The sequence below is a fragment of the Eutrigla gurnardus genome (genome assembly GCF_963514095.1).
Source record: "Eutrigla gurnardus genome assembly, chromosome: 12".
Lineage (NCBI taxonomy): Eukaryota > Metazoa > Chordata > Actinopteri > Perciformes > Triglidae > Eutrigla > Eutrigla gurnardus.
This window is the reverse complement of record NC_139926.1, coordinates 25,488,870-25,502,533: the sequence shown is the minus strand read 5'-3', so window position 1 is coordinate 25,502,533 and position 13,664 is coordinate 25,488,870. Positions and strand designations below refer to the sequence as shown.

The window sequence follows — 13,664 nt, the reverse complement described above, 5'->3', positions numbered from 1 at the left end:
GGGAGTAATTGGTACCGGCAGGTTTAGAGGACGAGGATATGCGTGACCCGTTTTTTTGGTGGCTTTTGGCCATCTTCTAATATGTAATGTGGTGCAGCCACATCTTGCAGTTTTAATGACACCAAGCATCTCTTGTGCACACTATACTGTCTTTGCCCCCCCGCCTTCGGCCCAGCAGATGTGACATGTGCCACATCTCCTCACCCTGACAGGAGTAAGTGACACAATGTGGAGTGTCAGGCTAACGTTAGCACCAAGCACTGGAATCAAATTAACCACCTAGCCCGGGGCGCTAGAGGAGCAGTGCCAGGACAGGCTAATAATACCCCCTTTTCTCCCCGCTAAGCCGACTGTTTCCTGGTCCACTTTCCCTCTCGGGGGTGGAGGGCCAATCTGTGTGATGCTACAGCTGTCGTTTTTAAGGAGACGTGTTTTTGGCCTGAAAGTTAAAGAAGGGTGAAGGTTGAGGGATAAATCGAGACCAGGCAGAAACTGTGTGCTCAAGGAAGCTATGCAGATTTTTAAAGAACACAGGTCCAATCTTGGGTTTTCTACTAACAACAAGTTTACACGCTTTAATATTCACAAAACATTCATTTTCTCAGTGTCTAAATATATGAGTTCACCCTCAACATATGTCATGACATGCATTAAAAGATAATAAATTAAAATTAAATTCAAAATAAACTTCCATCTGTGACGCCTTGGCAGTGAGAACGGGTTGGAAGGCCGGATCTAAACGCCTCGTTCTGATCAAGGTATCTCACAAAAAACCTGACTGGGTTGTCTTATTTCACAGTTACTGGTATGTGCACATACACTGGAAGGGGTTTGCATGACATCTTTTCCCCTTTTTCAGTGTCTTCAAATGTTTCTTAACACCCATCAACTCGAAGAGAAGGAGAAGAAGATGTAGTAGTAGAAGAAGAAGCCTGACGGACGCGTCGAGGTACTCACAGGAATTACTGCTGTCATCCTTGGTCCCATCAAGAGAGCCATCGGGGTTCATTTGCAAGTAGTATCCCTGCCTGCAATATAACCTGGTCACTATACCCTTGAGCTGGGGATCTGCAGGAGAGAGAGAGAGAGAGAGAGAGATAGGGAGAGAGAGAGAGGGAGAGAGAGAGAGAGAGAGAGAGGAAACGTTAGCAATCAGTGAAAATGAAGGCAGCCTTGTTACAAGGACGGCTACAGCAAATACGCAAAATTATTGTTTCCTGAATGAAATCTAAAATAAAAGCGAATAAAAAGCAGGACTATCCCACAGCCAATTTAGTGGGCACATAAGCCCTGCCCGAGGCCATCCAATTATAGGCGGCAGAATTAATCTGTGGCCGACCGACTCCCGTTATGAACCCAACAGCGCCCTCTCTGGGTGCTCGAGGTGTTGACACTTTCAACATTAGTCTCATTGTAGAGACAGCCATCACACTAGATTTCATTCTAAGGAAGGCCCGGGGAGGTGAACAATCAACCTCACCTGAGCCTCAACCGAGCTGTGTGTGTGTGTGTGTGTGTGTGTGTGTGTGTGTGTGAGAGCATGGCCACCGAGGAGAACTCAAGAGGTCAGAGAAAAGCTTTTTTTCCCCTGTTGTGCAGCTCGAGGCGGTCTCTTCTGAATTGGTCTCTTCTGCTGGGTGATGACATTATGTCGCTCGGAGACCTTTCCATGCAGAAGAAACCGCCTCTCCACCGGCTCGTGCCCACAATACCCCCCTACGACGGCATTCAACGCCGCTATTACGGCATTCAACAACGCTACGACGGCATTCAACAACGCTACAACGGCATTCAACGCCGCTACGACGGCATTCAACAACGCTACGACGGCATTCAACAACGCTACGACGGCATTCAACGCCGCTACGACGGCATTCAACAACGCTACGACGGCATTCAACGACGCTATTACGGCATTCAACAACGCTACGACGGCATTCAACGACGCTAGTACGGCATTCAACAACGCTACGACGGCATTCAACGCCGCTATTACAGCATTCAACAACGCTACGACGGCATTCAACGCCGCTATTACAGCATTCAACGCCGCTACGACGGCATTCAACGACGCTATTACGGCATTCAACAACGCTACGACGGCATTCAACGACGCTATTACGGCATTCAACGACGCTATTACGGCATTCAACAACGCTAGTACGGCATTCAACAACGCTACGACGGCATTCAACGCCGCTATTACAGCATTCAACAACGCTACGACGGCATTCAACGCCGCTACGACAGCATTCAACAACGCTACGACGGCATTCAACAACGCTACGACGGCATTCAACGACGCTATTATGGCATTCAACAACGCTAGTACGGCATTCAACAACGCTACGACGGCATTCAACAACGCTACGACGGCATTCAACGACGCTATTACGGCATTCAACAACGCTAGTACGGCATTCAACAACGCTACGACGGCATTCAACGCCGCTATTACGGCATTCAACAACGCTACGACGGCATTCAACAACGCTACGACGGCATTCAACAACGCTACGACGGCATTCAACGCCGCTATTACAGCATTCAACAACGCTACGACGGCATTCAACAACGCTACGACGGCATTCAACGCCGCTACGACAGCATTCAACAACGCTACGACGGCATTCAACGCCGCTACGACAGCATTCAACAACGCTACGACGGCATTCAACAACGCTACGACGGCATTCAACAACGCTACGACAGCATTCAACAACGCTACGACGGCATTCAACAACGCTACGACGGCATTCAACAACGCTACGACGGCATTCAACAACGCTACGACAGCATTCAACAACGCTATTACGGCATTCAACAACGCTACGACGGCATTCAACAACGCTACGACGGCATTCAACAACGCTACGACAGCATTCAACAACGCTACGACGGCATTCAACAACGCTACGACGGCATTCAACAACGCTACGACGGCATTCAACGCCGCTACGACGGCATTCAACAACGCTACGACGGCATTCAACGCCGCTACGACAGCATTCAACAACGCTACGACGGCATTCAACGCCGCTACGACAGCATTCAACAACGCTACGACGGCATTCAACAACGCTACGACGGCATTCAACGCCGCTACGAAAGCATTCAACGTCGCTACGACGGCATTCAACAACGCTACGACGGCATTCAACAACGCTACGACGGTATTCAATTTTGTTCAACCAACAGTCGAGAATCCAAAACCCCAAAATATAAAATTTTACAAATTGAAGATGGGAGAAAATCTCACATTAGCGGCACTGCGGCGGGCGTTTGGTTTGTTGCTGATTGATCGTAAAGATGCTCCGATATGACGATGATATGATGCTGTCATCCCCGATATTCTGATACCTGAACTGCCGATACTGCTGATTTTGACACCGATTTGTCGTTCATAATGTAGCACGGGGGAATTAATACGGTTTACGGTTTCGGTATGAGAACAAATCTACAACGGTGTTGCACTTTAATTTGCATTTTGTGGGTTTGTGAAGACAAAAGAGAAAAATAAAGAAGTGAAATATAACATTATAACATTTTGTGAATTATCTTTCAGTTGACTAATTGATTGACAAATAACACATTGAACACGCACCATTGCCTCATTGTATCCTTCCATCATCCCTTTCAGACACAGTGAAGGACGGTGGGATATCCTCTGAGCTAAATTCATTGATTGATTATGCAATCAGACATCAACCCCCAGACCACACACACGTTAACCTACAATCGAGTGACGGGGGAGAGACGGCTGACAAACAGACCTACAAACAGGCTCGCTCACATGGATTTTTAATGAGCACACACCGTCGTGTGAACGCACAACGTTGGCCAACCAACGATCAATTAATGACTTTGATCAGCAGCTTTTAACAAGCGTGGCCGAGAGATGGATTCAGACCACAGATCTGCAATCTGTAATAATTAAAACAGCATAATCTGGTGGCTGTGTGTTTGTGTGTGTGTGTTATCCTGACTCTCACCACAGAGGACACGGCCAACATCACATGATTTATAGCATGATGTTGGAGCCAAGTTCACCTCCACACACACACACACACACACACACACACACACACACACACACACACACACACACACACACACACACACACACACACACAGTAACATTTGAACACAAAGACATTACCTAGTATATAAATAGTTGTTATAATAATCATATTCATACGAGCATCTGAACGTGTCCTGAGCTGATTCGTGTCATCAAACACCCGCCACATTATTTATGAACACGTCCGACGGACACAGAGGCATTTGTGATTCTTCCAAAGACGCGACGTGTGCTGAAGGTCAAACGTACTCGTGGTCGAGCGGCGTTTCTCAGACGGATCTGAGCTCGTTGGACTTCCTCCATCGACGACAAGACAGTGAAGAACGAGACCGGGAACCGCCTCACAAATGTATACAAGGGAGGGATATAACAATGGGAGGATAACAAAGACTTGAAAGGAAGTTGTGTTTAGGATGACTCAGCGTTTTCAGTCAGGTCAGACAAGCTTGATATGATGTGTGCACTTAAAAAAAAGGCTGCTTTGAAAACGTCTCTGTGGGATTCCCTTACAAGTGGAGAAGCTCCTTGAACTCATTTGCCTCGTTTCTTCTGTTACTCCTCTCTCTCTCTCTCTCTCTCTAGGTCTCTCTCTCTCTCCCTCTCTCCCTCTAGGTCTCTCTCTCCCCGACTATTGCTGCTCAGAGCATCCGGCCTCCACAGATGTACTGGTATTAGTTTTAACAGTAGCGCTATATGTTTCTAGATTCTAGAAGCCTTTTCTTTGTTTCTAGGGAAACAGAGTGGTGGTTTGGCAGCAGGGGGGTGGTGGTGGTGGTGGTGTGGGGGGGGGGGGCAAACCGTACAATCTGAAATGGGGGTCGCTCTGCAGCAGAAGTCCCCTCTGCATGTAAATTGAACCGTCACAGAAAGTGACTTTTCTTCTTCTTCTTCCTCCCTCTATACCTCCATCCCATCTTATTGTCTGTTGTGTCATTCCCCTGTTTGTGTGTGCAAATTGGATTCGAGTACAAGGACACACACACACACACACACACACACACACACACAGCTGCAGCAGTAGACTGCTGTCTGCCCGGCCCCGCCTGACCCACTTTGGATGTTTCTGGAATCGGAGAAGGGCTTTTCCAGCCTGCAAAAAAGGAACCCCCCCCCCCCCCCCCCCCCCCTCCTCCTCCATGTTGCTTCTGTTGTTATGAAAAAGTAGATCAAGCAGCCACGCCCCCCTTACATCAACAACATCTGACATCTCAACAATAACTCATGTGAGAGCCGGGTGTGCTGTCAACGCGCTCCTGAACAAACAGGAAGGCATTCATCTGAAAGCGAGGCGGCTCCCAGATCAGGGAGGCTAATCTAACTGGTCTGATCTGTGTAACGTGATCTGATGATCTGTGGATCTAATCTGGGGGAGATAATTAAAGCCAGAGCAGTGGGATTATGGTGCGAGGCCCCCAGCTGGATGTGCCCACAGCTCACTTACCGGGTTCGAGTGTAATAGGATTTACAAAACTCTGATCTGATCCCTCCTAAAAAAAAAAAAAATCTGTGATCACCGGCTCTGCATCTGCTATCAGAATGCATGGTTCAAAACCAAAGCCATCGCAGACGGATTCCCTCAAGTGTTGGCCGAGGACAGGAAACCACATCTGTGCATCCTAATGACGACACTTCATCTCCCGGTGCTCATCTAACGACCTCGCTGTTTTATGAAGAGGGCCCTCTATTGATTCTTTTGCTACATTTTCCTTTAATTTGAAAAAAACACACAACGTACGTCAGTGCCAATCAATAGCAGCCAATAACAATAGCTAATCTAGTGTCTCAGGGGATCAATACTCGGAGCCAAAAGGGAGCGCGGGTGTTAGAGTACACGTCTGACACCTCGGCTGCCTCGTCCTGACGGATCGCACAGGAGAATCCGAATGAGACTTCCCACACAATCACAGGGGTTTGATGGTTGGAAAGCTGCTTTGTTCTCATCACGTTCGACTTTCATTCGCTCACACACTTCCTGGTGGGGAGGGGGGTTATTAAATTCAGCACATCATACAAGCCATTAGTCTTCCTAAACGGTGTGCTCTTGTGGTAATAGTGGTGAATAAGACAACACGAAGGGAGAGAACAGTATGTGCACTGTTTTCAAAGCAGCCCCCTGACATCATTTGGCTAAAATAAAATCATTTTATCTTCATTTCGGCGAGGGCGGTTTCTCATCTCGCAGTCAGCCGGGTCGACACCCTCACTATATCCTATAGGCTCTATAGGAAAATGTTTTTTCTTCCAGGTGTGATGCTGCCAAAGTCATTTCAGTTTTTTTTTGTTTTTGCCAGAGCATGTTGACGAGGCGGCCACATAATCTGACTCACTGATTTATTTGGGCAAGAAACTGTGAAATGCTAAAATATAAAACACCAAAAGAGATTTGTGTGTGTTCTTTTCTTGCTTTTTTGACAAAGTGCACATCACCTGACCACATCTCTGCTGATAAAATATATGCCACAAGCGAGGAGGACAGACAAGGAGACTCACAAACGTTGGGACAGCCACTCACACATCCTATAACACATGCAGCCAGTGGGCAGAAGCCAAAACCAGAGGATAAAAGCTGACCCGTGTCCAGATGTGCCACCATATAGGTCCTGTCATATCAAAGCCGCTCTAATCCGTGTGATCACTAAAGGCTAATTCCAATATGGACGCAGAAAGAGGACAGGAGGGGCTCAGCTGTGGAAATGGTGAACGGCTTTATTAGATAAACTGAGGCCGTCTGTCAGGAGAGTTTGCATCAAATTGTTGCGTTCAACAGCTGGAGTTAGTAAATGTGATGCAACAGGTTTGATACCTGATGAATCCAAGAGCAGCTTCCAGTCTCCTCCCACCAACAGTAGAGGAGAAATAACTGGAGTCATTTCTTTAAATCAATTATTCTAACCTATTTAATTTGGTTTCTGCGAGAAAAAAAGTATCCTCTCAGAAGCCAGCAGTGAGATAATTGTCGGCTGTGCTCTGAAAACAATCCCAGGTTGCCACATTACAGTAAAAAATATTCATGACATTTCCATAAGTGGAGCAATAAGAGGCCATTGGCGCACGAAGTCGTAAAAAAACGATGCGAGAAAAGATGATGTTTGAAAGGCGTAACCTCCATTCCGGGGGAGGCACTGACCTTTTTTTTCTGCATATAAATGAGCTTCTGCTGGCTTTTACGTACTAAGAAGGTCGGGGCGAAGCGTGCTTCATAACGACCAGGCCCTTCTCTGAATCACCGAGGTGACAGCTCGGTAGACCCGTCGAAGCCATTCTGTTCAACCCGTCAGGAGCCTGTCGGTTACCTGCGCGCGTGCACGTCAACCTGCGTGCACGTCAACCAACACACAACACAATGCTCCCAACATCTTCAATTTCACTTTGCTTTTTTTACGCACGGTTTTAACAAACAAATATTATTATATAATATTTTGCACCTTTTTGACATAATGCACTTCCGTTAAAGGCCTACATGCTGTTGAATGTGTTGAATGTGTGTGCACGTGTTTGCCCTGAATGCGCAGCGCAGCCGCCGCATTTGCACACTAAAAAGTTCCCCCACACCTTGTCTCCGTAGTCTCCGCTTCCTGAGGCCGAAGATGCGCACTTTGGAGAAGATGTCGACCAGGTTCCCATTGCACAGCCCCTTGTTCTTGTTGGGGCTCTTCCGCCGTCGGTTGGTCGAGGGCCGGTCCAAGTGCTGCTCCCGTGCCTGCCTCTTCTGCCTGATCAGCCCACTCGCGATGGCAGCAGCCATGGCTGCTCAAATGTCACAACTGCTGCAGGTCCAGTCTGCGCACGGAGCGCAGGCTACACACACAGCCGCCTCTCGGAGCTCGCAGCCCGGGTCACAGTCCCATGGTGGCGGCTAAGTGCTCCGCGATGTCAAATGTCAATTTTTATTCTTTTTTTTTTTTAATTCAAGAAGTGGTTCTCTCTTTTTTTGTCCAAATACTACATGGTAATATTAAAACGTCTTTCACCATCACTCGAAAGATTCTTGGACATGATGAGGAGGAAAGATGAGCTCAGTTCATGCGTAATTCCATTCATGCATCCTCAGCCATAATGTCCCGATGGAGAGCTATGGCAAACTCACGCGGAGCCAGATTCTCAGAGGACAAGTCATACCTGCACAGTGATGTTTTTGTTCATCGTCTGTGACATGTTCGGTAGCGTCGCCCTCCTTAAATGTCCAAACCCCGGCTGCGGCGTCCTCACAGTCCCATTCACTGCACTCTTCCCTCCGTTTTCTCCCCCCTTCCTTCCCCAGACGAGCTCGCTCTAGATCACCAGTGTTTGGGGACGCCTGTGCATGTGCGTCGCCGCCAGCGATCAAGCGAACGCGGTCGCCCCTGTACGAAGATCTCCACTGGAGCGGAGGCGCAGCAGCAGCGGCGGCGGCAGCACCGGGCGAAACGGACTCCAAGTTTGCAAGAAGCGATCCGCGACGGCGACCCTGCGGCGGCGACTGAACCACAGTCACACATTTGGAGACGGAACGACAAAATACGCAGCCGTGGTTAGGAGGAGTGTGTGCGCGCCGGTGGAGCGGACGGGATGAATGCAAACTCCAACTAGCCGCCGATAACGTCCTCAAAACGCATTCCTCACTGCCGTAGTCCGACACTCACACCGGGGCGCGATGGGAAAACATCACCAAAGCTGATCTCAGTGCTGTGGAGATGACGTCTGCATGGTGGGACAAGCTGCATACAGATATTACAAAAAAAAAAAACTTAAACCCCGCGGCGAGCAGCTCACAGTTCGACCCGGTGGGTTTTTCCTCCGGAGCCGTCGGCGTGCTGGATGCCCGCACGGCGATCCGCGCGTAAAGGGAATACGGGAAACAACCCGCTGACTTACAGCATATATATTTTCCCACGCTCAAAGAAAAAAAACCCTGATCGGAAGCTGTGGTCTACACACACCCCGGATCAACAAATCCTCCCATCAACAAGTCCTAACCACTCGTTAGTACACGCCTGAGTGGAGAGGATGCCCCCCTCCCCCTCTCGACCACCAAGCCCCTGCTTGAAGCAGAATGAGCACGCTGACGATAGATGGGGGGGGGGGGGGTTTGGAGTCTACGGTAAATTTACTTTAAAATGAGCAACACCCAAACTGGTATTCCCCACAGAAACGACCATAAAAGTGTGCTGTATTCCACCTCACAATGTCAGTTAAATCTGCATAGTTTCAATAAAACAAACACACTAATGGACGACTTCATGTGTTACTGCCTCGTAAAGGGGGGGGGGGGGGGGGGGATACTAGTTGCTGCACATGAGCTAAAGCAGCACATTCGTATCCGTTTAACTGCGAGCCCTTCGGGCTGCGCGCTCCGTTTGCAGGGTGCTTTCAGCACCGCGGACAGCGCCGCTCGTTTCAGCACCGCGGACAGCGACGGAGGGAGGCGTTCCTCCGGCCGGACCAAACGACCACAAGCAACTGGAGATCCAGTGTCTGGAGACTAAATGTCGCAAATCCCTTCTCTTGCTTTGGGGGCGTTCATATCATCCGAGTCTCAAACAGGCACAGGAATGAAAACTCAAGAGAGCCATCTGCCGTTTGTGGGTGTAATTAAACACTAGAGCTCATGGGGGGGAGGGGGGGGGGGTATATAGATATAGACCCCTGGTATTCCAGCCTGCATGCCAGACGCACCTGTTGATGTCCAGCTGTAGGCTTACGGATGCAAGGATCACTCTTTGTTTTATTTATCTTCATTACAGCATCAACCGAGTGAGTAGATGTCATTAAAACAGAACAGAAGAACTGTGGAAATAATACTACCAAAGAATTTAAATACTATGGCTTCTCAGGATTCACATTAAAGGGGTATTTATGCTCCTGCCCCCCGGATCTCTGGAACATACGGGTCTGTAGAAGCTTGCTGCTCGGCGGTGCTGCAGGAGACACTGCAGTGTAACGCTCCAACCAGCAGCGGACACTGTCAGCCCAACAATGGTCCCTCAGCCACAACAACCTGCACAGCAGCACAGACACCCTGTCTCACTCTCAGAGGCTCCCTCCTCTTCGGTTAGAGGGGGGGCAATATTATCCTGCAGGTTTAGCAAAACATAACCAGCAGGGTGATATTTCTTTGATTTTTCTTACAAATAGTTCATTGCATATACTGGATAATGATGATAATATTAGAGTCTCCCCCAGCATGACTTGACTAAATAAGCAATGTCCTTTTTTTAAATTGCAGTTTGGAAACAAGAATCTGGCATATTTGAACAAATATGAGATGAATTGCGACGTGCTACAAAATGCATCTGGACAAAAATAAAACTGTATGCAGTATTAATATCTCATGCAAGATTTTCTCTACACCTGATTGTCAGTGTAAGATAAATACGTATCAATTTTACATTTAATCTGAGTCATTAAGTGGCGAGGCAAGGTCACAAACAAGATACCAGCGTGTCTCTCAGGGCCCAGAGTTCTTACCTTTAACCCCGACATAATACAGACCTCCTCAAGATAACTTTAATGCTCTCCCAGGAGAGACTGTTTAGTTCATAACTGTTGTACTGCTCAAACCGAGCATCAATAAATATTTCTGCATAAGACATTTACCATCTCCAGAGGTCTCCTTGCTTCGATACAAATCATCACATCTCATATTCTGTTTCCTACAGGAGCGTTGGGTGTGTTTGAGGAACACAAGCATCACAAATGTGACAAAGAAGAAAAAAACATCATGTTGTTCTGAATCCAGGGTCGGGATAATACTGGAGAGGAGAGGCGTCGCCTGTGGCTTTTTACCTTTTTAAGTCACACGGCAGGAGGTCCAATGTCAGACAAGCCTTCTACACACCGACGTGCACATGCAAAAGGAGCAGAAATAACCGGCTCAAACAGAATACAGGGTGTCAAAAGGCGCCTGAAACCAGTGAAATATTCATTCCTGAAGCAAAACATACCTACATTTTTTTTCCTCCTACATGTGAAAGTATGAGAGTCCATGGCGGTCCCATTCCAACGCCCTCTAAAGCCAACAAGTCCCTTATTTTCCTGTGACTTTCCAACGGCCCCATTTATATATGCCCCACCTATAGGAGCGATAACAGGGTTAGGGTGAGCTGACAGTCTGCCCCCAAGCTGCTCACATTCATCTGCACACAAACACCTCATTCATCCTTTTAGGATCCCGGAGAGAGGCAGTTGGGTTAACACACTCGGACATTCCGTCTTCGCCACAAATGAAAGAGGACTTGCTGTTGCCTCAGGAGCTAATTTGCAAGAAATAAGCTCATTGCAAAGTTAGACATGCAGGGCCGTTAATATCGACTTGTGCTCCGCCGATATCCATACGTTCTTTCATATAGAAAGAATATAACGCCGGCCTGTATGTGAACCACGGCAGAGCCGAAGATTCAGCAAAGCAGAATCTGATGCAGACTTGTGAAGCCACAGACCTCATCAGGTCAGAACATTTTAATCCAATCTCCTCCGGGGGGGGAAATTGCATTATTGTTAGTTAGATGTCCTGCTGCCGAGGAAGAGCAAATGTCACCCAGTGGAACCGGGATAAACAACCCATTTGATTATTGCTGTTACTTTCCCTTGAGGCTACGCTCTTTTATCGCCCCGGCCTGAAAGGCAGGAAGCAGCGAGCGGGACTCAGCACTTCTCAGGCCCAGAGAAGTTCAAAAAGAAGCTCAACTCATATCAAAGACGGGGAGTTAATTTAATTTGAGATGATTTTGCTTCGGTGGGGATTTATGTCATTTTTCTCTTCTCCCTCTTGTTTTTTTCGTCCCCCAGCGTTGAAGCCGTTTAATCGTCTAATATCACGAGTTCATCTACTGCCGCGAGGGCTCTGCAGTGTATCTGTCTCATTTGTTTTCATGAGTCTAATAGTTTGAGCTAATCAGAGAGCCGAGACGGACGAGAGCACATCACAATCTCGAGAAGGAATGAAGACGGAGAGGAAAATCTGTTAAATGGTCCCGAATATAGAGTGGCGGCTCGTCGGGATCGCAGTCAGGTGTCCGATATGCACTTTTAAATCGTCTTTCATGTTTTTACTAATAAATAGTTTGTAAGAAGGGTTGGTGGGTAAAAAGTATTTCCTCTAAATTAATCCGGGCGTCCGATATCTTTGGAAACGTTTGGATCTCAGCTAGATTTCAAAAGATCTGTGGCTTTTGACTCTGCAAAGTGATTATTATGACTAAAGTTTAATTTGACTAAATTTACATACCAAATATGCACGGCTGAGTTTGTGGGAAATGCCTCTAAGATTATGCTCAGTCCATCAGAATGGTTAAAGGAATGGTAGATCCATTGAATTGAGTCTGGGGTTTGAATATTTCCCTCAATGTAAAAAAACACATGGCTTCAGTGAAGAGCAGATAGTATATAGTATATATGACACCCTGTGTGAGAGGATTTTTACAACCTAAAAGGAGGAACTAGTCTGCAGAGCTTCAGAGTCTGAGTGGAAAAGCAGGATGGTGAAAAATAACCGAGTGTTCGGAGGCGGAACAAAGGCTGGAAACCTGGAGACGTAGAGTAAAGCTGCTGCTGGTCCACACGGGCTTCAAGTGAATTCTACATTCGAATAACTAGTGTAAATGTGACGGTCAATATATATATTTAGTATTTTAGGGATACAGCAGCTAATGGGGATCCAATAAACAGCTCCTTATGAAGTGAATGAACAGCTGAATGATTTCACATACAAGGCAGCAGTCTGATAACATGCAGGTGAATTAGAGAACGAGCTCTCTGACCCTTAAGTGTTGCTTTATGGGACGGAGGGATGGAGGGGTGGAGGGATGGAGGGACGGAGGGGTGGAGGGACAGAGGGGTGGAGGGACGGAGGGATGGAGGGACGGAGGGGTGGAGGGACGGAGGGATTGAGGGACGGAGGGGTGGAGGGATGGATGGAGGGACGGAGGGATGGAGGGGTGGAGGGACAGAGGGACGGAGGGGTGGAGGGACGGAGGGGTGGAGGGACGGAGGGATGGAGGGGTGGAGGGATGGAAGGACGGAGGGGTGGAGGGATGGGGGGGTGGAGGGAGGGAGGGACGGAGGGGTGGAGGGACGGAGGGGTGGAGGGACGGAGGGATGGAGGGGTGGAGGGATGGAGGGACGGAGGGGTGGAGGGATGGGGGGTGGAGGGGTGGAGGGATGGAGTGATGGAGGGATGGATGGAGGGGTAGAGGGATGGAGGGGTGGAGGGATGGAGGGGTAGAGGGATGGAGGGACGGAGGGGTGGAGGGATGGAGGGGTGGAGGGGTGGAGGGACGGAGGGACGAAGGGGTGAAGGGATGTAGGGATGGAGGGGTGGAGGGACGGAGGGGTGAAGGGATGTAGGGATGGAGGGGTAGAGGGATGGAGGGACGGAGGGGTGGAGGGATAGAGTGATGGATGGACGGAGGGGTGGAGGGATGGATGGAGGGATGGAGGGGTAGAGGGATGGAGGGGTGAAGGGATGTAGGGATGGAGGGGTAGAGGGATGGAGGGACGGAGGGGTGGAGGGATAGTGATGGATGGACGGAGGGGTGGAGGGATGGATGGAGGGATGGAGGGGTAGAGGGATGGAGGGGTGAAGGGATGTAGGGATGGAGGGGTA

At 48.6% G+C, this 13,664-nt stretch overlaps 1 protein-coding gene across 3 annotated transcripts in view; it reads right to left on the bottom strand.

Annotated features, from left to right (window-relative positions):
• fgf14 (fibroblast growth factor 14) overlaps positions 1-13,664 on the bottom strand; it is a 90,080-nt gene that overhangs the window by 21,368 nt on the left and 55,048 nt on the right. For 2 of the 3 annotated variants that reach the window (XM_084023053.1, XM_084023055.1), the window contains exon 2: positions 958-1,068. In XM_084023053.1, coding sequence (XP_083879179.1) covers positions 958-1,068 — 111 coding nt within the window. Of the gene's footprint in view, positions 1-957; positions 1,069-7,633; positions 7,967-13,664 lie in introns of those variants that run through there. The other variant, XM_084023054.1, reaches the window with a different exon arrangement.